General features: G+C 40.8%; 1 protein-coding gene across 1 annotated transcript in view; it reads left to right on the forward strand.

Annotated features, from left to right (window-relative positions):
* The window catches only part of AGBL4 (AGBL carboxypeptidase 4), a 2,119,283-nt gene that overhangs the window by 1,664,229 nt on the left and 428,887 nt on the right, over positions 1–26,167 (forward strand). The window contains exon 8 of the mRNA XM_054979842.1: positions 20,425–20,539. Within this exon, the coding sequence (XP_054835817.1) occupies positions 20,425–20,539 (115 nt within the window). The remainder of the gene's footprint in view (positions 1–20,424; positions 20,540–26,167) is intronic.

The raw sequence follows: 26,167 nt of genomic DNA on the forward strand, positions 1-26,167 counted from the left end.
TTTAGTCAACATGGGATATTATGGGTGCTTGTGTGTGGGACCCCATATTTTAAATGGACAGAAAGGAATAGTAGTGCTTGGGGATATGCTAGATTGAGGTTTGAAGTAGTGTGGAATGGGGGGAAACACTTTGGTGTTCAGATAAGGATAGTTTGAATAGTAATATTCTCTCTCTTTTTTAAAAAAAAAATTATTGGTGAGTACATCATTAATACATACATTCCCCCTCCTACTAAATTTATTTCAACCCCCACCCTTTCCCTCCCCCCTCCTTATAGACTTCCAACAGCTTTCCAACCCTTAACCTATCTTATTGCTTAAACTATTTTCTACTATATTCTTCTAAAACATACATATATTGTATCTCTTAATCTAAGCCTGTTCAAATTCTTTTATATATACTATATTGTCTCCACTAATGTATCCATTGTCTACATCATTAACTGAACTAATTATTTTTAATAAAGTCAAACTGATAATATTACTAGCTTAGGTTGATTAATAGCCAAGTTTTCCCATTAATGGTAAAGTTACTTCTCTCTTCTATTTCTCAAATCACAATTTAATAGTTCTCAAACTGCCACAATCCTCCTTTCACATCCCATTTTTTTTCTAGATATTGTTTCAATTTCCCCCAGTCTGCAATATATTCTCCTGGATCAAGATCTTTCAATTTTCTTGTCATTTTGTCAATTTCTGCCATGTACAGCAATTTGTAAATCCAATCTTCTGTAGTTGGTATTTCTTGCACTTTCCATTTCTGCGCATATAAGAGTCTTGCTGCTGTAATCATGTAAAATAACAATGTTCTGTACTGCATTGGAACATCTTCCATTCCAAAGTTCAGTAGCAACAATTCTGGGTTCTTATTTATTTGGGTTTGCAAAACCTCGTTAATTACTTCAATTATATCTCCCCAGTATTGCTTAGCTACCTCACAAGTCCACCACATGTGATATAATGATCCTTCATGCTTTTTACATTTCCAGCATCTGTCTGACATATTAGCATTTCCTAGCACAATTTTCTTTGGTGTTAAATACCACCTATACATCATTTTATATACATTCTCTTTAATATTAGTACAAGTTGAAATCTTCAGTGTATTTTTCCACAAATGCTCCCAGGATTCCATTGTTATTTCTTTGTGAAAGTTTATTGCCCATTTCACCATCTGGACTTTAACTGTTTCATCTTCCATGTGCCATTTTAGAAGTATTTTATAAATTTTCGAAATTTCTTTTTTACCTTCTTGTAAAATCACTTCTTCTAGTTCCGAATTTTTCAATCTTATTCCTCCTTTTAAACAGTCCGAGTTGTAAAGATCTCTGATTTGCCTATATTGAAACCATCCATAATGGGGAGATAACTCTTCTTCCATTTTTATTTTTAACATTTTATGTTCCATTAATATTATCACTTTGTAAGTTAAACATTGTTGTTCATTATAGACAGCTCTCGGATCTAGTACTTCATATGGTACCACCCATGAGGGGATACCATCTTCCATATAGTCCTTATATTTCTTCCAGATTGTGAAAAGGCTTCTTCTAATGTAGTGATGCAAAAACATAGAGTCCGCTTTAACTTTATCGTACCACAAATAGGCATGCCATCCAAACAGTTTTTTATATCCTTCCAAAGCCAGCAGTTTACGGTCTTTTAACGTTATCCAATCTTTTAACCAAACCAAACAGATTGCTTGGTAATAATCTTAAATTTGGCAGTTGCAGGCCACCTCTTTCTTTCGAATCTTGTAACACTTTCATTTTCACACGAAGTTTCTTGCCTGCCCACACAAAGTCCAAAATTTTTCTTTGCCATTTATCAAATTGTTTGTAGTCCAGAATGATTGGAATTGTTTGCAGCAAAAACATCACACGTGGTAGCACGTTCATCTTCACTGCTGCTATTCTTCCCAACCATGACAAATTTAATTTATTCCATTTTAACAGATCTCTTTCTATTTGTATCCACAATTTCTCATAATTATTTTTAAATAAATCTATATTTTTCGCAGTCAGCTCAATTCCTGAATACTTCACTTTGTTAGCTACTTCACAGTCTGTAATCTCCATCAATTCTTGCTCTTTTTGCTTTGTCATATTCTTACACAATATCTTCGACTTCTTTTTATTCACATAAAATCCAGCCAAATCTCCAAATTCCTTTATTTTGTCCAGTATTTTTGGCATATTGTATATTGGATCCTCCACTATTAACATTACATCATCCGCAAATGCTCTGACTTTGTAGGAAAATTCCTTTATTTTTATGCCTCGAATTGTTTCGTCCTCTTGTATTTGAATCAACAACATTTCCAAAATCAGAATAAACAACAATGGAGACAATGGGCAACCCTGTCTCGTACCTTTAGTTATTTTCAGTTTTTTAGTCAAATCGTCATTGACTACAATCGCTGCACACTGGTCTTTATAGATTCCTTTAACTGCTTGTATGAACATCTCCCATTTGCAACTTTTCCATAGTGGCAAACATAAAATCCCAGTTCAGATTGTCAAATGCTTTTTCAGCATCCACGAAAAAGAAACCAACTTCCTTGTCACAATGCTTGTCGTAATATTCAATAGCATTTATCACTGTCCTTAAATTATCCTTAATTTGTCTGTTAGGTAAAAATCCAGCCTGTTCCTCTGCAATAAATTCCAACAGCCATCCCTTTAGCCTCTCCACCAAAATTTTCACAAATATCTTGTAGTCATTGTTCAATAACAAAATTGGGCGGTAATTTTTAACATTGGTCAAATCTTGTCCATCTTTCGGGATCAGTGATATATTGGCTTCATTCCATGAATCAGGGATCTTTTGGCCCTGCAAAATTCCATTCATTACCTCTCTCAGGAAAGGTACCAATTCCTTAACCATCGTTTTGTAGAACTTAGCCGTTATTCCATCCGGACCTGGTGCTTTCCCTAATTAAGTTGATTGTACGGCTTCTTTTAGAATAGTAATATTCTCAACAAAGCTTGAGCAAGGAGGACAGCCTAGAAAGAAGACTATTAATTCTCATATTGCACAAGTTATTGATTGTCTTTCTAGCAAATCAAATTATTAATTTGCCAACTGTGGATTTCTTGATATCTGCATTAAATTCAACACTCTACTTATATATATATATATATATATATATATATATATATATATATATATATATATATAAACATATAACAATAAATAATTCCAAGAATCTGTGCCTGTACTGTTTCATGATGAGCCAGTCTTCATGGTGCTCAAATAGAAAAAAAAAGTGGGACAGAAAAACTCATTTTCAACACTATGAATATAGCCAGTGCACATAAAACATACAGCTGAAAAGCATGTTCGAGTGGCACTGGTTCAAGCCTGGCTAATATGCTCGATTTCTATTATCAAGCTTAATCAAAGAACTTAGACTGTTTTCATACACTCAATTTGCTCCTGATCTTTTCAGAAGTGAAAGCTCATTTATTTGGCCTGTTTTTGTTTGATGCATTATGCATCTCCACCTCTGTCTTAGATTTCTCTCTGACATTAATTGTCCACACAGTCCCCCACTGGGAAAAAAGGCTCTGATTGGAAGAAAGAACCTCTGAAAATGCTTACTTCATTGCACATCTTTTTTTGGGGGGGGGATTATTAAACCATTAAAGCAACCAACCACCAACATCTTGCTTGAGAATCTCTCTTCCTCTCACAACTGTAGGATATACAAGTTCTGGCTAAGTTTAGGTGGGTACCTGTGTTGGTTTGCAGTAGAACAGCAGGATTTAAGTCCAGTGGCACCTTAAAGACAAAAAAGATTTTCAGAGTGTAAGCTTTCGAGAGTCAGCATTCCCTTCTTCAGAGATGAGTAAGAATGGAGATCCCTGAGCCTTATATCTCAGCTAAAGATGGGTGGGGTGTTACAAGTAAGGGCATCAGGTTGCAGTGCAACTTGATTAGAATTTGCAACTTGAATCAACTCAGTTTCAGCAAACTCATATTGTAATCTCCCTTTGAAGTCTCTCTGTTTGAGGACAGCCACTTTTAGGTCAGCAATGGAATGTCCTGCAAGATTAAAATGTTCTCCCACTTGTTTTTGAGTGTTGTGATTTCCAGTGTCGGATTTATGTCAATTTATTCTTTTTCACAGGGACCAACCTGTTTGTCCAATATAGAGAGTAGAAGGGCAGTGCTGACATTTGAGAGCATACATAATATTGAAAGATGAACAAGTGAATGAGCCTGAGATGGTATAACTGGTGGTGTTAGGTCCAGTGATTGTTCTGTTGGAGTAAATATGGTGACAGAGTTGGCATCTTAGTTTGTTGGAGGCTCTGGTCCCAGAGTCTGTATCAGTATTGGGAAGTACAAGTTGTTTAGGGGGCTATCTGTGGGTAAGAAAGGTTTGCCTCCCAATGCTTGGGAGAGAAAACTATCATTGTTGGAAAATGCTGGTTGGAAAAGCAGAAATCTTGAAGGACATTGTGCTTCCAAATTTTGATGGGGTTCAGTTGACCCTGGCTGATTCAGTCAATCACCCACAAATTATACTAGATTTAGCTACAGAAGCAAGTAAATGCAGCTGCAAAAAAGGCCTTCTCACAACTCAGACAAGCTTGGAAGATGGGTCCCTGCCTTAACATATCTGATCTGGCGACCTGGATTCATGGCACAGTAACATTGAGACCAGACTACTGTAATGCACTCTACATAGGTCTCACCTCAAAGCTGACTCAGAGACTCCAGCTGGTGCAGAACTCTACAACTTGTTTACTCTCAGGAGCTAGACAGAGCATGTGTATCACTCACATTCTGTAGTCACTCCATTGGCTTCTCATCAGTTACTGGGCTCAATTCAAGGTCATAACTATCACATTCAAAGTTCTTCATGGCTTAGGCCCTTTGTATCTGTATGACTACCTCTCCCCTATATTCTACCATGGAATTTTTGCTAATCTGGACAGGGCCTTCTAGAGATATTGTTCTGCAGTTGGGCAAAATCAATAGCTGTCTGCACAATGTGGTCGCCCTCAGCTTAATGGTCTGCCTGAGTTGGTCAGGATAGCTCCCTCACTCCTGGTTTTCTACAAACTACACAAAACTGGATTATTCAGGAGTGCTTTCTACCCAGATTGTAGGGCTATATAATAAGAGGTATCACAGAGAGATGCATTGGCAAGGGCAAGGATTATATGCTACTGTATTGAGTTTTGGCAGACATGCAGCTGCTAGGGAGTTCCCATATTGTTAAACATGCCATGAAATTTAGTTATGCTTGCTTTCAGGAAGATTTTATCTCTGTACTTGGCTTTATGCTTGTTTTTCATTTTTTTCCTGCTTATATACCCTATTGTATCTCTTTCACTGAATGTCCTAAATGCTGTTCATTATTGTACCTTGATCAGTGAATGATTATATTGTATTTTCACTTGCACTGTGGAATCCACCTTGGATCTCAGTGAGAAAGGTGTAGTAATAATAATAATAATAATAATAATAATAATAATAATAATAATAATAATAATTGTCTAGCATAGTTTGCAAGTAGCTGATCATGAGCTGAACTGCTTTGAGGTAAGAGTTTTATATGACCACCAGTGGTGTTCTGTTGTTTCATTTGGACCTGTCTTGTAGCAGGTTATTCTTGGTATCATTCTGGCTTTGTCAATCTGTTTCCTTACTATGTCAGGTGGGTACTTTAGTTCCAAAAATGCCTGTTGTAGATCTTGCAGTTGAGAATCTCTGTCAGATGTTTTTCATGTAAACCACTTTGGGCTTCATTCGAGGGAGACATGATATAAAATTCTAAATAAATGAAATACAATACAGATGAGATTGTAATGTTGAGCTTGCCTGTAGACGATGAATTGTTTAGAATGTTCAGGATGGTGACCAGAACCATGTAGATATGTTTGCCAATCAGTAGGGTTCTTAAGCATCCTTCATGTATTTATACAGTGGAATGTACTTCCTTTGTGGATTGATTCATGGTCAGGTTGATGGTGTCAGGCTATGGATGACAGGCTATGGCAGATAGATCCTTGTACCATTGTAGCAAGAAATCCAGGCTCTTGGTTAAATGGCTTTATTCAGAAATCAGATCATTTCCACAGATATGTCCATAGAATTACTCAGAAGCAAGGTAAGAATCTAAGCAGTAAGAACAGGTTGATAGGAATGGTAACCTGTGGAAAAATCCTACCTCTTAACACACGTGTTTGCTCCTTCCCCCTACCAACAGTAAAACAGGACTTTTGGCATGAACTCATCCTGAGAACATCTCACATATTTGTACTATCAAGTCGAGACACTGAGAAAGCAAGAGATCAAAGTTGAGACATAGCAGTGCATGGGAGTGAGCAGTGTACAAGGTCAGAAGCACTGAAAGTTTCTAAAATCCATTAATTAAGGCAACTGGAGCCTCAATAAGCCTGTGAAAGGAAACTGTTATGGCATTGCAATATGACATCAAGTTATAGCATGAAACATTGGTTCAGAAACTACAGGTCAGCATTAAGTAGTGGCATGGATGGGGCACGGACATGACATGGTGGAATGGAAGCTGCTGCAACTTTGGTGAAATTCTTCCAGTGCTTCTATTCCATGTGTCTAAATGAAGAAAATGTCATCAATAAATCAAGTACAAGAGGGTGTTAGTGGGTGGGAGCTGAGAAGGAGCTGTACCAAGCCAGCCGAGAAAATGTTGGCATAATGTGGTGCCCTGGAAGTACCCATGGCAGTGCTATTGATTTGATGGAATAAATCTTCACCAAATTTGAAGTAGTTATGGGTAAGAACGTAATAGTGAAGTCAGCTGTGGTGTTGTCAGTGATGGTGTTCCTAATGGCTTATAGTCTGTGGGGGATGTTGGTGTATAGAGACTCAGCATCCATGGTTGCAAAAGTATCGTTCACTAGTAGATTATACTTTTCTCACGAAGAATATGGTGTTTCAAATGTAACTGGAGGCATTGACGGCATAGGGTCTAAGAATGGAGTTCATGTACCCAAACACCCCAACTCTGATGGTCCCTATGCCCAAGACATTAGGATGTAACACCCCACCCACCTTTGGTTGAGAGATAAAAAGGCTCAGGGATCTCCATTTCTATATGTGTCTGAAGAATGGAGCTGTAACTCTTGAAAGCATACACTAGGAAAATCTTGTTGGTCTCTAAGGTGCCATTGGACTCAGATCCTGAAGTTCTGGCTAAAACTATCTTGTTCTGAGAGATTAAGGCAGTATCTTCATGGCCACTAAAGCTTGAATCTGTTGTGAAGTCTTGTGGGATCTCCTCATGGCACAGTTGTGTAGTCTTAATTATCTATTTTGAAATGTTTTGCTCTGGGTGATCCTAACAGCTGTGATTGTAAGCAGAATGATGGTATTTTCTGCATGGTCACTTTACAGTGTTTCAGAATGTATTCTGCTTCCCATGTTCTTCAGAGTTCTGCATGTGCAAGGGAGTCATGGAAAGCAGAAATGGTTTTTGTCTGTCTTTCCCCCATTCCCCCCCCTGCACACATTCTGTGATTTTTAAAAAGCCACTACCCAGTCATTGCTGGCACATGTTATGTCCATGCAGGATCAAAAACTCCCATTCTGCTTCTTGTGCCCCCCTCTTCCTTTCTCCCAGGAGCTGATTGGTCCATCCACCAGTAACCACTCCCACCCTCCTCAACTCTCTGAACTCATTTTCTACCATTTTTATCAGCAAAGCGAAGTAAGAGTCATAAGGCTGCTTCTCCATTTGCTTCCTTCCTCCTGAGTATGCAAGCACTCTCTTATTTTTTTTCCAAAGCCAGGAATGCATCCTAATGTTGCTGCTTATTCCTTGCTGGCTTTAAAAGCCAGGAAAGTGTTAAATGGTTGCTTTTCCCTCCCTCTCTTTTCCTAATGCCAAAGAGGAAAAAAACACAAATGTTTTGCACAAAGCAACAGGGAAGCTGCTGGTAGAGAATGAAGTAGCAGTATTTTTTAATGCTTTCCTGGCTTAGCTTTAAAGAAAAATAAATGAGAGTGGAACAAGTACAAAAAGTACATGTTTCTGCCCAGAATTCTGCCACCAATTGCCTCTCCAGTGGGCACGGGACATTCCAATCAGCAAATACAAGGGGGAGAGGAATGGGTTCCAGCATTGCAACATTATGACACATGCAAAAAAAAAAAAAGAGCAAAAAATGACATCAGCTCCAGCCCCCACAAAATGCAGCTCCAAACAGAAACATCTCAACTCATCAGCAGACACCAAACTATGCAATGCAGAATGATGGGACCCAAAGCCATTTCAGTATCACTCAGCATGAATGCTCAGCATTGCCAGCTTAAAGTGTGCCAAATCAAATCAAATTTATTATTACGGTCCTAGACCAGCAAAAGAATTACAGGAATGATCAGTGTTACAGAGATAAACTAGAGAATACAGAATTAAAGATACCTCAGTAACATAATAGATTACATTGCCTTACATTGCCTTAAAATGTTTAAAAAATTTAAAATATTTAAAAATACTTAATATTTAAATTTCAGCATATCATAAAAACCAGGTACCATAAAACCATAAGACAAAACTGTCTTTAATTGGTAGTGAACGAACTCCTGTTCCTTATTGCTATCCAACCAAACTTAGCAACCTTATATGTTATATCCTGGGATCTATGCAAGAGCATTTTTGAAAGCAGAAAAGCTCTATGTCTACCTGGATGGGCAGAAAGTATAGGCCTTATGTAAACTTCTTGTAGTTGCATATGGATTTTACAGTCAAAGATGACATGTTCTAGTGTTTCTATTTTCCGATGACATACTTCCGATGATATATTTAAAGTGTGCCATGCAGAATGGGCCTATAATTAAACTATGTAGCAGAGATGGCCTGTGTTTCAAATCATCCAGAAACCTTTAGATCACATGTGTATAGTAGGGTAGCCAACTCCATGTTAGGGAATTCCGGGAGATTTGGGGTGGGGGAGCCTGGAGAGGGCAAGGTTTGGCGAATTGAGGGACCTTGCATGGTCTAATGATGTAGAGTTTACTTTCCAACACAGCCGTTTCCCTCAGGGGAACTGATCTCTGTAGTCTGCAGATCTCTGGAATTGTAATTCTGGAAGATTTTCAGGCCCCAACTGGAGTTTGGCAGCCCTAGTGTATAGATAGAATGTAGCAAGGCTTTTTTTCTGAGAAAAGAGGTGATGGAATTCAGTGGTTTGCCCTCAGAGAAAATGGTCACATGGCTGGTGGCCCCGCCCCCTGATCTCCAGACAGAGGGGAGTTTAGATTGCCCTCCGCGCGGAGGGCTATCTAAACTCCCCTCTGTCTGGAGATTATGGGGCGGGGCCACCAGCCACGTGACCACTTTTGAGAGGTTCCGGAACTCTGTTCCCCCGCATTCCCCCTGAAAAAAAGCCCTGGAATGTAGGTGCTGATTAGAGAGGCACTCCTCAGGATGTACAAAACACGATCAGAGAACTGCGGTGTTTGACAGATGGACTGAGCGCCCCCAAGGAGCCAGTGAGGGAGGAAAAGGAAAGGAAGAGGAAAGGGGAGAGAGGAGACGAACAAACCAATCATCGTAAGGGGGTGGGTCTAAGATGGGAGGAGGAAAGGTGAATATAATCATCTGTATTGGAGTCAGACCCAGTATGTTTTTGCACTGAGGAAAAAGACACAAGAAACCAGCATCCATTGAACACTGGCAAATCCCAGCATAATGTTGAGATCACCACTGAAGATATTGAATGCTCTGCATAAATCAGAAAAAAACCCATTTAGCACAGTATAGGGCTAAACAGGAGACAAATAGCTCATGAGTTAAAAAGTCACAGATTCTAGCTAGAAATGAGCGTGACTTTTAGATGGCAACAAAATGGCTCTATTGGTTCCATTTAGTGTTTCTTTTACAATCTTGGTTACTGGAGGGAGCAGATCCACGTACACAAGCTTTTCTGGTTAGTAGAGCTGGATTTATATATCAGAGCTTCTACATCCAAAAATAAATTCTAGTTTGAGGTTTTAGTCTTTATTCATAGAGACATCATTTTGAATAATTCGCATTTCAGCTGGTTGGTTCAAACTGGATAATTCCATTTGACTTGGAGTACAATACTAGTTCCAAACTCCAAACAAATCTACAGGAATACAGTTATTTTCTTTAGTAGCATACTAATTAGCAGGCCAATTACCCTGTTCATCTGCGAACAGAAAATATATTGCAACAAGTAGTTCCATTTCCAGAAGTCATTCCCAGAGGTAACATTATAGTGGTCTTGTTTTCTTCCAGCCTAGCAACACGGTCCAATGCCTCAACAGTAGCATAGGTCAATTAGTGGACAAATTAAGTAATTATTAGCCACTAACAAGGGTGACTGACATCATTAGTCTTCCTGTTTACCAGCATACTGTTATTTTGATACAAGGACCCAACAAATAAATTAGGGCATCTGTTGTATCACAGTGTCTGTCTTCAAGTAAATTATATTAAACACACTTTGGTTTCTGCTAGTTTTTTAACCTCAATGTAATAAAATCCAAGATGTCTCTTGCTGATTGTAAAAGATGTAAATTTTAGTTTGCATTGATTTATTAACCTAAGGAAGAAGTTTCTTAGGTTTTTAAAAGTCTGGGGTATTTTTATGTTAAACTTTATTGATCTGGAGACCATCATTTTGATGTGAAGGAAAACTTCTGAGGTAATTTTATTGATTGGCTGGATCTACATAGAGATTTTATTGTGAGAAATACGTATGCATATAAGGCAACTTATATTTGCATTCCTTATATGATCAATAGAATTTTTTATATCTAGAACTGAAGCTTGCTTTTGAATCTTGCTGTAAATGTTTTAAAGAAGGCTGTCACAGTTTTTTTTAAAAATCTTTTTTTTATTATTCCCAACAATTTCCCCAACTGTCAACAATTTATTTTCTGTTCAGTTTCCAGAGCACTCTCAGTATTCTCTTTGCTCATTTGAGGACTTGGTGGGCCATTGTCATTTTTTCTTCTGTACAGTGCCTAGCACTTCGATAAATAATACATCTGAATGATAATAACAATATATTCCTTAAATCTTCTTTTGGATTAGTAAAAGAAAGAATATGTTGTAATTTCAGGTTTCCTGACATCTGCAGCTAAATGATCTTAGACAGCCGTTGTTGAGAAAGCTCTTTCTCTTTCTGAGACTTAGCAGACCAATGTCTGCTACAGATGACATTACATATATTTAAACTGATTCAGGCAGAGAAGTAGCCACAGGCTAGGGTTATCAATCTACAGGTGGAGCCTGGAGATCTACTGGAATTACAACTGATCTACACACTACAGAAATGTATTCCCCTGGTGAAAATGGCTGTCCTGAAAGGCATGACTCTATGATTCCAGTGGGATCCCTCCCTTCCTTAAATCATGCCCTCCCTAAGCTCCACCCCAAATCTCCAGGAATTCCCAACCCAGAACTGGAAATCCTAGGGCCCATTAGCCCCACCCTGCTTATGCAGAATTGCCAACTCATGAGCATGGAGTCTACTAATGTAGAAAGCGTACATGTGTTGGCTCCATCCCTATGACTGGGAACATTTCACAAAGCTGTCTTCCCAATCACAGGGACCGAGCCTGTGGCTGGGCTCTTCCTACACATGTCGACTGTGCTCATAAGCTGTCAATTGCTTGAAGATGGAAGCGGGGCCAGCTTGCTCATGCCTGTTCCCTCTTAGACGCATTAATTTCAACATTCCTGTGGAGGGGTTGTATAAGACAGTTTCATAAGGTAATACATTAAAGAGCTTGATGGGAATGCTGTGTTTCAGTCAGGAAATATAGTCAAATTATTTTAACATTCCTCCATGAAATCTTACAGGAATAATTTGGGAAACACAGCTTTTAAAAATGGCATAGATGCACAGAAATGGGGGAAATGGCAATGTCATATGAGTATTTCACTCAGGATTTCATGGCCTTTATGAGAGCCATGGGTTTGTCCCAAGTAATTACTGGTCCTACAGACCTAGCAGGGTACACACTCGATTTGGTCTGTTTGGTTGATTTGGGGAGGGTGATCCAAAGGTGGGAGAATTAAAGCTTACTCCTTTATCATGGACAGATCATTACCTGATAATGCTTAGACTTACTGCTTCCACTTTCATTTGCAGGTCCACCCAAAGTGTCTGACAGATTCCAATGGTTTCCTGTTGGCATTTGGGGATTATCTCACCTTGACTGCTGATGATTCTGTCGAAGGCATTGCCACTGTCTGGAATAAACAGATGGTCTGGGATGTTGATATAATCACCAAGGGATGCCAGACCCATGCCAGGGGTGGGGGATCCCCTGCCACCGCCTCCACACCCCACCTCTGCTTACCTGGCCAGCGGGGGGAGCACAATTTCTGTGTGCGCTCCCCTGCAGCACTGCACATTCCCATGCACTGCAGCCGCCTGGATTGGGCCCATTTTGGCATGGATCAGGTCCGTTTTGGGCTGCTGCGGTCCAATCCACACCCAAACGGGCCCGAAACGAGCCCAATCTGGGCCAGAATGGGCACGTTTTGGGCCGCTGTGGAGGGCAGGAGCGCTTCTGTGCTCTGCAGCGTCCCTAGTCCAGGCCCCTGTGGAGCGTGGGTGTGCTCCCAGGGGCTGCTTAATGGCATCACTTCCTGGAAGTGATGTCATTGTGCTTGTGGGATTGGGCGCACGCTTTGCGTGTGCACCCCCCCTCCAGATAAGTGCCAGGACCCAATCCCCCACTGGGAGATTGAGGGGGCCTGGCAACCCTACAATTACCCCTAAGTGTCATCTTCCCCCAGAAAAAACCAAGCAGTCTTCTTGGTTTACAGGGGAATTGATGGCAATAAAATTGGATGCAGAGGAGTTAGCCGTGTTAGTCTGTGGTAGCAAAATCAAAAAGAGTCCAGTAGCACCTTTAAGACTAACCAATTTTATTGTAGCATAAGTTTTCGAGAATCAAGTTCTCTTCGTCAGATGCATGATACATAAAATTGGAGGGACAATGGCTAGAGAGCCACTGGTGGGAAACTCAGAGCAGAGCCACTGGTAAAAAACTCAGAGTGAGGCTGATTGAACACAGCATATCACCCATATTAGCGCCTACTCTGTGGTAGTGATGGCAGCAGAAAAGCAACACCACTGTGTCTGCACATAATCATCCAGCTGAGCTGTTCTGTGTGGTTCAGAGGCTTTTACCTCATAGCCCCAGGGAACTGGACTTTGATCACACAACAGCCTGATGTGATCCATTTGCAGACAAAATTGCCCAGGTCTGCTATGAGTTAAATGCTGGTGTGGAGGCATGTTCAGATGATGTGCCTTTGGCATCAGCTTGTCTGGTTTCTATGGATACCTCAGCCTGAGGATGTCGACAAGATCCTTGGAGAGGTAAGGCCTACCCTCTGTGCTTCCGTTCTGACCCTTGACCTTCCTGGCTAATAAAAGCTGCCAGAGGAGGACTGGCTGAATGGGTAAGAGAAGTAGTAAATGCTTCCTTGAGAGTAGGAGAGGTGTCCAAGATGTGTTTAGACCTGTTTTAAATGCCCCCCCTTCTATGTTGAAATTCCATTTTGGGGTAAGGTGCTTATAGCGTGTGGTTGTTTCCCAGCTCCAGGGACTCTTGGAAGAGACTGATTTGCTGGATCCATTTCAATCTGGCTTCAGGCTAGGGTTTAGAACAGAGACTCTTGGGCTGCCTTGGTTGATGACCTTCACAAAAAACTAGAAAGTCCTGCTGGATCTCTCAGTGGTCCTTGATACTATCAACCATAGTATCCCGCTGAGCTGCTTCTCAGCACTAGGACTAAGGGGACTGTGTTATGGTGCTTTAAGTCCTATCTGGGAGGTCTCAGAAGGTGGTGATGGGAGATTTCTGCTCTGCCCCTTGGCCATTGGCATGTGGGATTCCGCAAGGTTCACTCTTGCTATTTAATATCTATGTGATGCCACTGGGAGAGGTCATCAGGAAGTTTGAGCTGTGGTGTAACCAATATGCAGATGATGTCCAGCTCTACCTAGCTTGTCCACCTAATTCCCAGGATGCTGTTGATGTTTTGAACTGGTGCTTGGAATCAGTTATGGGCTGGATGAGAGTAAACAAGCTAAAACCGAATCTGGACAAGACAGGTTAGTAGAAAGGTAGACCAGGATCTTGAAATCTCTCCCTTCTTGGACAGGGTTCTACTTCTCTTGAAAAGCCAAGTTTGCAGATTGGGAGTGCTGCTTGACACAGCAGTCTCCTTAGAAAACCAGGTGGCTGTGTGGTTTGGAATGCTCTTGCCCAGCTTTGGTTGGTGCATCAGCTGTGCCCATTCCTGGTTCTGGCAGATTGTCAGGTCTTGCCGGGTACTTCCTAAACCCTTCACTGCATCACTCAGGTGTATGAGTTAAAGATGTTTTTATTAAAGAAAGATACCGGTATCAAGATACTATGACAGTGGAATTGGCTGGAATGCCTAAAGGTAGTAAGTAAAGGTAAAGGTAGTCCCCTGTGCAAGCACCGAGTCATTACTGACCCATGGGGGGACATCGCACCACGACATTTTCTTGGCAGACTTTTTACAGGGTGGTTTGTCATTGCCTTCCCCAGTCATCTACGCTTTACCCCCAGGAAACTGGGTCTCATTTTACCGACCTCGGAAGGATGGAAGGCTGAGTCAACCTTGAGCCGGCTACCTGAACCCAGCTTCCGCCGGGATCAAACTCAGGTCATGAGCAGAGCTTGAGCTGCAGTACTGCATCTTACCACTCTGCGCCATGGCTCTCTGTAGTAAAGCAAGGTTAATTAAAGCAAGGTTGGTGTCTTTGCCCCCAGTGGGAAGAAAAGTCTGTTAGGAGTTTTGGTGTGCCGTGCCTGGGAAGAGGGAAGGGGGGAAGAGAGGAGCTTAGTTCAGTGTTGAATCAAAGGTCAGGTTCTCAGGCTTTGGCTGGAACTCACAATCAAAACACCTTCCCTGCAAGATAAGCAGTTAGCAACATCACAACAGAAACCAGGGTTTACTCTGCAAGTACTCAGAGGCATATTACTCTAGCAAGAAACATTTAATACATGGCAGATATGCTGGAGGCCTATCTGACACAGATCTAGCCCCAGTGATCCATGTCTTAGTTACATCTTGAATGAACTACTGAAATGTGCTCTACTTGAAGTATGTGCTCTACAGCAATTAAGCAGCTAGTTCAGCAGCTAGACTGCTGGTTGGGGCCAGCTATTGAGATCATGTGAGCCTGATATTACAGCAATTACACTTGCTACCAATCTGCTCCTGAGCACAATTCAAGATGTTAGCTTTGACCTTTAAAGCCTTACCTGGCTTGGGCTCACAGTATCTAATGGACCATCTTCTCCCATATGTTACTGCCTGGGAACTAAGATCACTTGGTGGGTACACAAGAGAGGGCCTTTTTGGTAGCAGTCCCATGATTACGGAGCAGCATCCCCAGGGGAGTGCACCCAACCCCCTCACTGCTGATCTTCAGGAGGCAGGTGAAGATGATTTTATATAGGACAGTTTTTAATTAATGTTGTTTTTATGTTTATTGGCAGTCCTAAACTTTGTTTTTAAACTTAACTTTTTTCATTTTATGATTGTTATTTTACTTATATTGTAAGCCACCTTGAATTCCTGCAAGGTAGAAATAAATGTTTTAAATAAATAAATGTACCCCACAGAAGTTGCTCTGGCTTTCCTCCCTCCACTTCTGCCACTGTAACAACTTAGATCTATTGGTGTTGAAAACACAAGATCACTAATGCCAAAACTGATCAATTTTGAGGTAGCATTGGTTTGAATCTTTTTCATTGCCATTTGGCATTGTTATGTCAATTGACTTTTTAAATGTGCTTTCATAAATGCATATTAGTTTGACAAAAGTGTTGGGAATCCCTGAAATCATGCAGAACTACAGCACAAGACTATTTTGCTCAGCATTAGTGGTGGGCACAGTCCAGAAATTTGATACGGTCCATCCCTGTTCATGGTCCGTGAACACATGATTTGTGGGACTTACCTTTTTCATGAACTTGGGTCTGATTGGGCTGGTCCATCGGTCTATGAGTCCAGACATCCTGGCCCCTATCTATTAATTCCCTAGGCAACAGAGGGGACATCCGCAGACCTTCTGCAGACCTTAAAAACTTGATAGACAGCTCTGCCAGAGAGCTCCCATTCTGCTCTATGCAAGGAGGAAGAATTAATTCCCTAGGCAATGGAGGGCTGGATGTTTTGCAGCCATGGGAACACCAATCTTAGCCCTCAAAACCTTGATAGGCAGCTATGCCTGCCAACCAGAGAGCTCCCATTCAGCTCTATGCAAGCAAGGAGCAAGAATTAATTCCCTAGGCAACAGTTGGGAAGGTGTCTGTGTGGTGAGTGAGGGGACTCTTCCCCCACCCTTTTCTGTTTTATTTTGCTTCATTGCAACTTTTTGGTGCTGCAAGCCAATGCAAGTCAATTGGCATTTGCAACTCCTAGTATCTACTGAAAGTTTCTTGGTGGGCAGCCGCTTTGGGGGTCTGTAACTTGGACCTCCGAAATACAATCTTGGCCAAACTTAGAGGGTGGCTCGAGGAGAGCCTGCTGAAACCTTAATGCGACTTTGGCATCTCAGAGTGTGAAGGGGGTGGTGCCAGGGCCAGTGGAGGTGACAGACCATGGACTGATGAACCGGTCCATGAAAGGGGCTGGTCCATGAAAAAGTCGTGGTCCGTGGTCTGTGAAAATTGACAGACCATGGGCCAGTGCTCCATGGCAATTTCCCTGTCCATGCCCACCTCTACTCAGCATACAAGGCTGGCTCAAGGTAACCCAGGGAGATCAGTTGTAATTCCGGGAGATCTCCAGGCCCCACCTGGAGGTTGGCACCCCAAGCGTGGGGTGCAAACGAAAGCTACAAAGATCGCTTCGGATCTGGCGATTGCAGCCCTAGATCGCCCCTGCTGCCGCTTCCCCTTTGGCTTTCCTGCCTCTGGATTTGGCATTGGGGAGGGTCAAGGAAGGCAGCCCCTCCGAGGGTCTCCTGGGGTAATAACTGCAGGCAAGTGGGGCGGGGGGGCTGTCCTGCTGCAGAAAAAAAACCCAGCCGGGAGCCTTGCAGTGCCTTGGAGATGAGAAACCCTCTTGGGGGACTCCTGGTCACTGGTTTACTTCTGCAGAGAAAGAGGGCTCCCTTCCCTTTTGGGTGTGTGTGTGTGGTGTGTGTGTACCTGAGAATTGCTTTTTGAAATCTGGGAGGGCGAGGGAGAGAAATTGCTGCGTCTCTGTGGCCGGATCTCCTAGAGAAAAATGGCTCGTTCCCCCACTTCCTCCACCATGCTGCTGCTTGCGATTCTCTGTGTGTATATAATCCTGCCTTTCCCCTCCTCCTCTTCCTTATTATCGCTATAGTTCCGCTGCCCGGGTTTTGAGTCCAGTGGCACCTTTGAGATCAGCGAAATTTTTAGCATCAGGTAGGTCGCTCTGTTGGTCTGCAATGGGAATGCAAAATTCGAGTCCAGACTAACTTGATTTCCAGGAGCTTTAACTCTCGAAAGCTCACACCCTGGGAATCTGGTTGGTCTTAGAGGAGCAACTGGACTCGAAGATTTTTTGATGTGTAAGCTTTCGAGAGTCCAAGCTCCCTTCTTCAGATGTCTGCATCTTGCACTGCCTGGCTCGTGGGCAGAGAGAGCATTTGCCCCACAGTTCAAGATTCCAACCCTGGAGTATTTTGTCAAAGGAGCCCTGTTTTCTTTGGGGTTTGTTGTCTGGCTGTTTTTGCTGTCAGGCAACCCATATGCAAGCATTGCTTGATTTCTGTCTTTGGTGTGGTTTTAGTTGCCTGTGAGGGTGTGTGTGTTTTGCTCACAGTCCAGTAAGACCAAAAAGACCAGCAAAATTTCCATAGAATAAGCTTTTGAGAGCTTGACGCTCGAAGGCGTATACCCTGGAAATCTTGTTGATCTTTTAAGATACTACGAGACTCAAATCTTGTTCTTCTTCTGCAGACCAACAGGGCAACCCATCAAAAAAATTTTGCTTACCGGTCAGATAAATACACAGAAGAGCGGTCTTATCAGTAACTCTTAGCTAGCTGAGCCAAATCGAGCCTTCATGTTCAGAGGCAGTCTATCTCTCAACACAAGATGCTGGAGGACAGCCCTTCTTGCCTTGTTTGTGAGGTTTTCTTGAAGAATCTTAGACTGCTGTTGGTAGCAGATCTTGGGTTGGATGGACTTGATCCAAGAGAGTGCTCTTTTTTGGCCTTAAGACAGGGAAGCTGTGGAGGGTTTGAATTTTGGATGTATTGGTGAAGTCGTGTGAAATTTCTAGAGAAAATCGTGAGAACTGAACGTGTAATGTGTAAACCAAGCCTTCTGTGGGGCTGGCTGTTCCTTCCTCAGGTATATCCCAAAAAGTGTGTGTTGCCTACACTTCTGTCCCTAGATCTGTAAAATGCTTTCCTGTCTGGAAGAACTGGACAATGCATTTCTATTGCATGTTCCTTCACTGCAGAATTTAGCAAGCATTTTTATTGCTTGTGCATGAAGAGGGAGAACCTATGGCTTTGCATCTTGGACAGTAGCTACTTCCTAGCACTCTGTACAGACATCTCCCCGTCAAACTGTTCACATTGAGGAGGTGCCTCAACAGTTCATTCAGGAGATATGTTGGGCTAGCCTTAATGTAGCCAGCTTTAGAGCTGCACAGAATCCTTCTTCGAAATGCTTTTGCTACTTTATAAGCTGCCTTTCTACTTAAAAAAAAAGTTCTTGGGGTGGCTCAAATTAATAAAATATGCATTTTAAGTCTATATAAAGTATTTAAAATGGATTTAACATACTGATTTATGTTGTAGGATTCATCTCTCTTTAAAACTGCGAAGGCTTAAATCGTCAGAGCATAGGACTAGCAATAGTGGAATGGAGTATCTCTTAGCACTGTGACCTGGGTACCAATGGGAAAGCTTTGCTCTTGAACTTCCAAAGAGCGTTTGGCTGGTCGTTGTCTGGAAAAAACAAGCCAAACTAGATGGTTCTGTGGTCTGAGCCCTTCAGACAATTACAGTAGGATTTGGGATGGGCAAAAGGAACTGCTACCTTGCTCAACGAGTAAATTAAGTTGCTCAGTGAATTTTTTTGCTCAGTGAATGTCTTTGCTGTTGATTATACTGTATTCCCTCGCACTGTGTAACCCACCTTGGGTCTCGGTGAGAAAGGTGGACTACAAATAAAGCAAATAAACCAAAACAAATAAAAATTTAAAAAAATAATTTAATTTTTTAATTAATTTTTTTAATTAAAAATTTTAAAAATTAAAATAAATCTCTGTATTAAAATAATTTTTAAACTTTTATTCTTTTCTTTTCTCTTCTTTTCTTTACTTAACCATTTCCCGTTCCTTTCTTTATTCTTTTTTTCCCTTTTCTCTTTTCACATTTTTTTTTATTTTTCCCTTCAGTGGGATTTTGATCTCTATTAAAATTTTAAAAATGCAAAAAATTAAAAACAAATAAAAAATAAAATAGTGAAATTCACAGACAGTGCGTGTAATGAGGGCCAGATGGCTTTAAAAGGGGAGTAAGGCAGATTCATGGGTGAAAAGTCGATCAGGGGCTGCTAGCCATGGTTAGTGAAGAGAGCCTCCAGAGGCAGAGAGAGTCAGCCCCTGAGACATTGGCAGTGTTGTTGGGGCTCAGCAAGCATGATCCTAGTGTGCCATATCAAGTACAACCCTCATCTCTACCTCTGAGTTTGCTTGCTTGTAGATCAGCATCTGCACAGGTAGATGTTGTGGGCTTTTGACACTCCAGCCAAAAAGGTTACGTCCCCGTATTTAACACCAAATACTGAGCCTGGTGGCGCAGAGTGGTAAGCTGCAGTACTGCAGTTCAAGCTCTGCACATGACCTGAGTTCAATCCTGGTGGAAGCCAGGTTGAAGTAGCCAGCTCAAGGTTGACTGAGCCTTCCTTCCTACCAAGGTCAGTAAAATGAGTACCCAGTCTCCTGGGGGTAAAATGTAGATGACTGGGGAAGGCAATGACAAACCACCCCATAAAAAGTCTGCCAAGAAAGTGTTGTGATGCAACATCCCCCCATGGGTCAATAATGACTCGCTGCTTGCACAGGAGACTACCTTTACCTTTACCTACTGATTGGGTTGCAAAGAGGGAGAATGCTTTCCAAAATATCTGGTTATCCATTTAGGGGGAAAATTGTTTTAGTGTTCCACATAGTATTATTCAATGTAATTTTAAACTATTCATATAGTAATTATTTTTTTATATCTTGGCTCTAGATGTCTGCCATGAATGTAATGGTGTATAGAAAATATTATTATATTTAACTGGTACACATTGCCCAATAATGTTTCATTTTTGTCTAGTGAACTATGTCCTGAAATTAAATATATTTTGTAAAAATTCTGCTTTATAATAATTAGAAATTAATATTTTCTTTGTTTTGACCAGGTATAATTGATTTTCTTGTCAGCCCACATCCAATTGCTAAAGTACTGCGAGATCATCTGGTCTTCAAGATTGCGCCTATGCTTAATCCAGATGGAGTTTATCTGGGTAATTACAGGTATGGCATCTAATATGACGTTGTGTATATTTGCTTGCTTAGCACTATTTAGATCCAGCATATGAGCTATCTTTCTCTTATAACTAGTTGAGCCTTTTCAGGCCACAAGTTCTAAAGAACCAAAGATTTCCAGATGGCCTAAGTATGCAGAATGAGCATTCATGTGTTTGGGAGGATTGCAGTGATAATTTCTGTCCACATCCTGTATGTGTTCATTTCAGCATATAAACCTATCTATGTACTAGTGTCAGGTGCTTTCAGCACAGTTAGAAAACTTGGAAAAGCAGGATTCCCAATCACATGGAAAGAGCCATTCCTGTTCTTTTCATTCCAGTAATTTTAGAACCAATTATCAGGCTGAAAGAATATTGTAGTTCCTGGAACTGGATCACTTCAGAATGTAGATGGAAAAATCATATGATGAACTCTCCTAGATTATTGAAACCTAAAATTTGGTGACCAGGCTTGGTTAGAATCCTTTACGCCGACTTTTGCTGTGCAGGAATGTTTGATGTAGGACTTTCATATCTGCATTCTGCAACAGGACAGTCCTGGATCTGTTGTAAACAACCTGTTACAGGTGAGAGGGGCCATTTTATTCCTCAAAGGGCCATTGTACTGCTCTAGTAGGACTGAAGTGGGAACAAAAGACTTTTATAATTATGGACAAGAAACTCTCTTTTTGCATACATTCTCTTGTCTTTTTAGTGGATTAGATTATTTGTAAACTGAAATAAATGTGCCCAACACTCTTCAAGTCTACATTCAAGCCCATTGTTTTCAATGTTCCTTAGGAAACTAAGTATCCCAGAAAGAAAATAATATTTCTTAATTGCTGAACTGATAGCACATTGTAATTTTAGTCTTTTCATAAAATGCAGGAAATTCAGCAAATCTGAATTGAAAGGATGGCTAACAAATGTATAGAAAAGCATTTGGGTTTGCTTACGTGTATTTGATCACATCATTTACAAAAATGTCTAATGCAACTAATAACTTGAAATTGAATAGAACACATCTAAGAGATTAATAGCTCTATATACTTTCCGGAGATGGACAGAGCCATTCTTTGTTCCTCATCTTGCTGCACCTAGAAGAGGAAAAGTCAAGGTTAAAAACTTCACAAGGACATGCCTGAGGACGCTAAAATTGGATGCCATCCAATACTTATTTATTGTGGATATTGTTTGTAATGAATTGGCCTATTTAGATTGTATATTTTCATGAGATATGATATTTGTATATATTTATTGTATTTATTAGATGGATATTTATTGATATAAATTTATTTATTGGTATTCAACACTTTTGGCACTATAGCACTTTATTAAAATATATAATGATTTACTATATAATAGGATTTTGTTCCCTCAGGGAGTTACTCTCCTTTGGTTTTGGTTTGCAACTGAGGGTTGTTTCTGGTTTCTGTACAAGCCTGCAGTATAGGCTTGGTTACTTACCCCCACCCATAGATGCCACACACTCCACACAGTTTTATTTGTTTACTAAATATTTATATTTATTTAGATATTTGTACCCCACTTCTCTCCCAATGGGCACCTAAAGCAGCTTACAACATGATTCTTCCATACTCCATTTTATCCTCACAATATCAATCCTGTGATATAAGTTAGGCTGAGGGAGAGTGACTAGCCCAAGGTCACCCACAGAGCCTACATTGCAGAATGGGGATTTGAACCTAGATCACCAAGATCCTGGTTTGATACCATAACTACTACACCATGATGATCCTTTAATGAAGGGGGAAATCAATTTTGTTCAGCAAATTGTCCAGTTGCCAGACTGGCAATAGGGCTGGCCACTCACTGGTAGAGATGGGCATGAACAGGAAAAAAAAGAACATGATGTTCGTTGTTCATTGCCATCCACGAACAGGGACTCACAAACAACCACGAACATGGCCCTGTTCATGAACATGTTTGTGGTTGGCTATTGGTGGGGGCCAGCAGGCTCTCCTCCAGCCATCATCCAAGTCAAGATCCCTACTGTACCACTCCCAGAAACCTGACCTGAGCAGGCACCAGGAAAGGTACCAAGAATAAATAATAGATTGGCCCAGAGCCTGGCAGCAGTCCTGGAACATGAAGGGGTAGATCCCTATCCCACCACACACAAAGAAAATTCAAGCTCCAATGCACTCTATCAAAATGCCAACAGCAACTGTCTCTCCACTGTCTGCAAAGTCAGAGCTGGGAGCCCCCCTCCCCCCTGGTCTTTGCTCCCTTGTAACAAATTTGGAGCTTCGCACTTAAAAGGAAGACCTGCCTATCAAGCTAAATTGGGCTTAGGTTGGGGTTTCCAGGGCAACAGCAGGAGTTCAGACAGAGTTCAGACAATCATTGCCTAAGTTGCCAAGAGAATTGATTGCAGGTGCCAGACTGTCTGGCTTGATGAACAGCAATGAACAGCAATGAAAGTGGCTTGCAATGACCACCTGTTCGTTTAGAATGGGGCCTCACGTACAGCTTGTTCGCAAACAGCAGATTGGGCTGGTTGTGGCCTTTTTTTGTTCATACTGGTGTTCGTGCCCATCTCTACTCACTGGCTCCTTAAAAATATGCCATGCAAGTAATTCATGTTAGAACCAATGAGTGGGATCTTTTCATATTACTGTACTACTGGATATAATGACATAACTATCTTTTTGGACTGTCTTTGCATAGAAGCAGGCTGTTAGAACTGGCCTTCCTGTGGTCTCGACTCTGAATATATTACTTTGTCCAGCTTTTAGTGCTTCTTGTGTTGTACTTGTAATTCCTTATCTTTTCATAACCATTTAATGTTTGCTTTGTTTGATCTAAATACCCAATGTGGAGGTCAAGGTCAGCAAAGATAATGAGAAATAATGTCATTAGTGACAAGAACTGTCACATGCCAACAAACCCATGCTCAAGAAGATGGAACAAAAGGGTTATGATTTTACTGGGATTTCCCAGTGGCAGAAGACTTATCATCTGCAAGATATCAGCTTAATAATAACACAGCTGGAAACAGTTATTGCTTGGGGCACCATGCCAGCTGTTGAAATAGTTGTTTATGGCAGTGAAATAGGAGACAATTTGTGGACTCCTCTGGCACATTTGATGGTATTTTGTGAAATTGTATGTCAATAAACAAAATGCCAGTATTTATGATGGGAGTGCTTCCAGAAAAAAACCTGTTTGGTGAGCAAATACAGTGAAAGTGTGACTTTAAAACAAAAAGATTACTACTAAGCAATAATATCCATGAATCTGACCTTCATATGAGTGCCTCAGACCAAAAAGAAGAATGGAGATGAGGAAGGGGAATAAAATAAATTGCTAGCTACCTAGATTGTTGTCACCTAAATTCAGTTCTTAAACAAACATGCCTGCCTCATAGATGACCACAAAACATATATGAAATTGCATAGAAAATAAAAACTATATAGCCAGGGCTTAATTATAGCCAGAATTAACACACAAGGGAAACAAATGACAGAAGAAAATTAAAGGGGGCATGGGACAATCAAATGACCAGGCATTTTGGAAGAAGGAGATAGTTTTCAGTTCTGCCTCAAAAGCTTGTAAAGATGACACTAGTTTCACTTTTAGGGACAGAACTGGGGGCAGCAGCTGATAAGGTCATTCCACAAGTCCCCACCAATCTCACCTCAGACAAGGATGAGGTTTGGACAGAAAAGCATTTCCCATCCACCTGCTTCTGCTCAAGGAGGAAAAAAATCCTTCAAGTACTTGGAACTATGTTGTTTAGGGTTCTAAAGGTCAATAGCAGTTTGTATTGAGTTCAGGAGCAAACTAGAAAACTATGTAGCTGTAAGAGAATTGGTTTGATATGCTCATTAAAAAAGTAACCTCTGTGTTTTGTACTAGCTGAAGCTTCCAAGCCACTTTCAAGTGCTGTCCCATGCAGAGCATGTTTCAGTAGTTTAATCTGGATGTTACCAAGGCATTTGTGACTGTGGCCAGATAATGTATTTGGCAGCACACATACTACAGCAGTCCCTCTTGATTCCTTATTAGGGAATGTCAGATATCATATTTTGAGACAGACATTAACAATAACAGATGTTTAAAGAGATGTTTATTTAGTTTTATTTTAGCCAGTGCTAGTTGCAGATGCCATATGGTGATCAATATACTTTAATCACACAAAATAACATTAAAATTCATTAAACAGGTTTTTAAATATAAACATTTAAGATCTTCCCAATGATATGAACTCCATCTTAAAATGTCTGGTTTCAGAGGTCTGGTCTTCACATTGACATAGTACCAGCTTCATTTTCCTCCTTCCCTCCCTGCTCCTGGTACCTCTTGAGGGGAGGATTCCTAAAATGCTACAGTATTTTTAGGTCACTTCCCCACAAAAAATCCTGAAAAAAATCCTGAAAGGTAAGGACATTCCTGAAAATATGGGATAATGAAAACCATGTTCTCCTCAAAAAGCAGATCCAGAATTAATAATGTGCCCACTCCTACTTTGGATTTGGATGTGTCTTATGTATGGTGTCTTCCATTTCAGTAGTTGTTCTATGGCATTTTTATTGATGCTTGGTGGCTAAGAGAGGGACTATGGCTCAGTGCAGATCATCACAGCACACAGTAACAGTGTTTTGGGGAAGGGACAAGAAATACAAATACCTTGTACTCCCATTTCTCTTGTTCTCCAAATTATTCTAAATAGAAGCTTTGTTTTTTAGGTTGAAATATATGCAAGCTATTCTTGTAAATTCTTGCCAAAATTTCTAATTTCTGTTAGATTGATAAATTGTAGCAACAGGCAATGTAAGAAATGTGTATTTACCATCATCACCCCACCCCTCATTTTTGTTAAAAAAAACACGTTTCAAAGCAGGTAAGAGCAAGCAGAATGAACACTTGTTTTCTGAAGCATGCAACTGTATTTATGGTTATGAAGAAAAGATGCCCTTTAATTTGCCATTTTAAGTGATAGTCTTTAATCTAACCCTGGTTCCAGAGCTGAACTACATATTATTCTGAAAAGCAGCAAACTTATGATCAAACTGATGAATAAGATAATCATTTCTAAAGTCCCAGATAAAATTCTTCTCTTATCTTTGACTAATAACTTTAAAGCAAGATTTTTTCAGACTTCCCCTTTCCATATTTCCTAGCAGTTTAACATTAACACCTTCTGGATTAATTACAGTACCTATAGCAAGAGTAGAAAGTCCAAGGAAGCACAATCAGTCCTCTTGATTTAAAAACTGAATGTCCTGGGGCCTAGGCTGAACTTTCCTTTATCTAGAGCTTCCTCTAAACTTGTCATCATGTAGCTGATCGACCAAACTCTGTTCCTGCAGGCATGATGGTTATAATGGTGCCGTATTCAGCTTAGATTAGTTCCAATTTGTCATTCTCACCTTGCTGAGACGAAAGCCCCCATGATGGCACAGGAGAGAATAAGTTTTTAATAGTGGCAGATCTTTGCTGAAACACAGTTGAAATTCAGTGACAAGGGAGCAGCAAAAGATGCCTACACTCCTGCTGAAAGCTTTGTAGTCTATGAATCAGCAGCTAGCAGCTAGCATTCACTCTTCCACACCCCTTCATTATGGCTTCCACTTATTTGCTATGACAGTGATACATGTTGTGCAAGTAA

The sequence above is a fragment of the Eublepharis macularius genome, chromosome 5 (assembly GCF_028583425.1).
Source record: "Eublepharis macularius isolate TG4126 chromosome 5, MPM_Emac_v1.0, whole genome shotgun sequence".
NCBI lineage: Eukaryota > Metazoa > Chordata > Lepidosauria > Squamata > Eublepharidae > Eublepharis > Eublepharis macularius.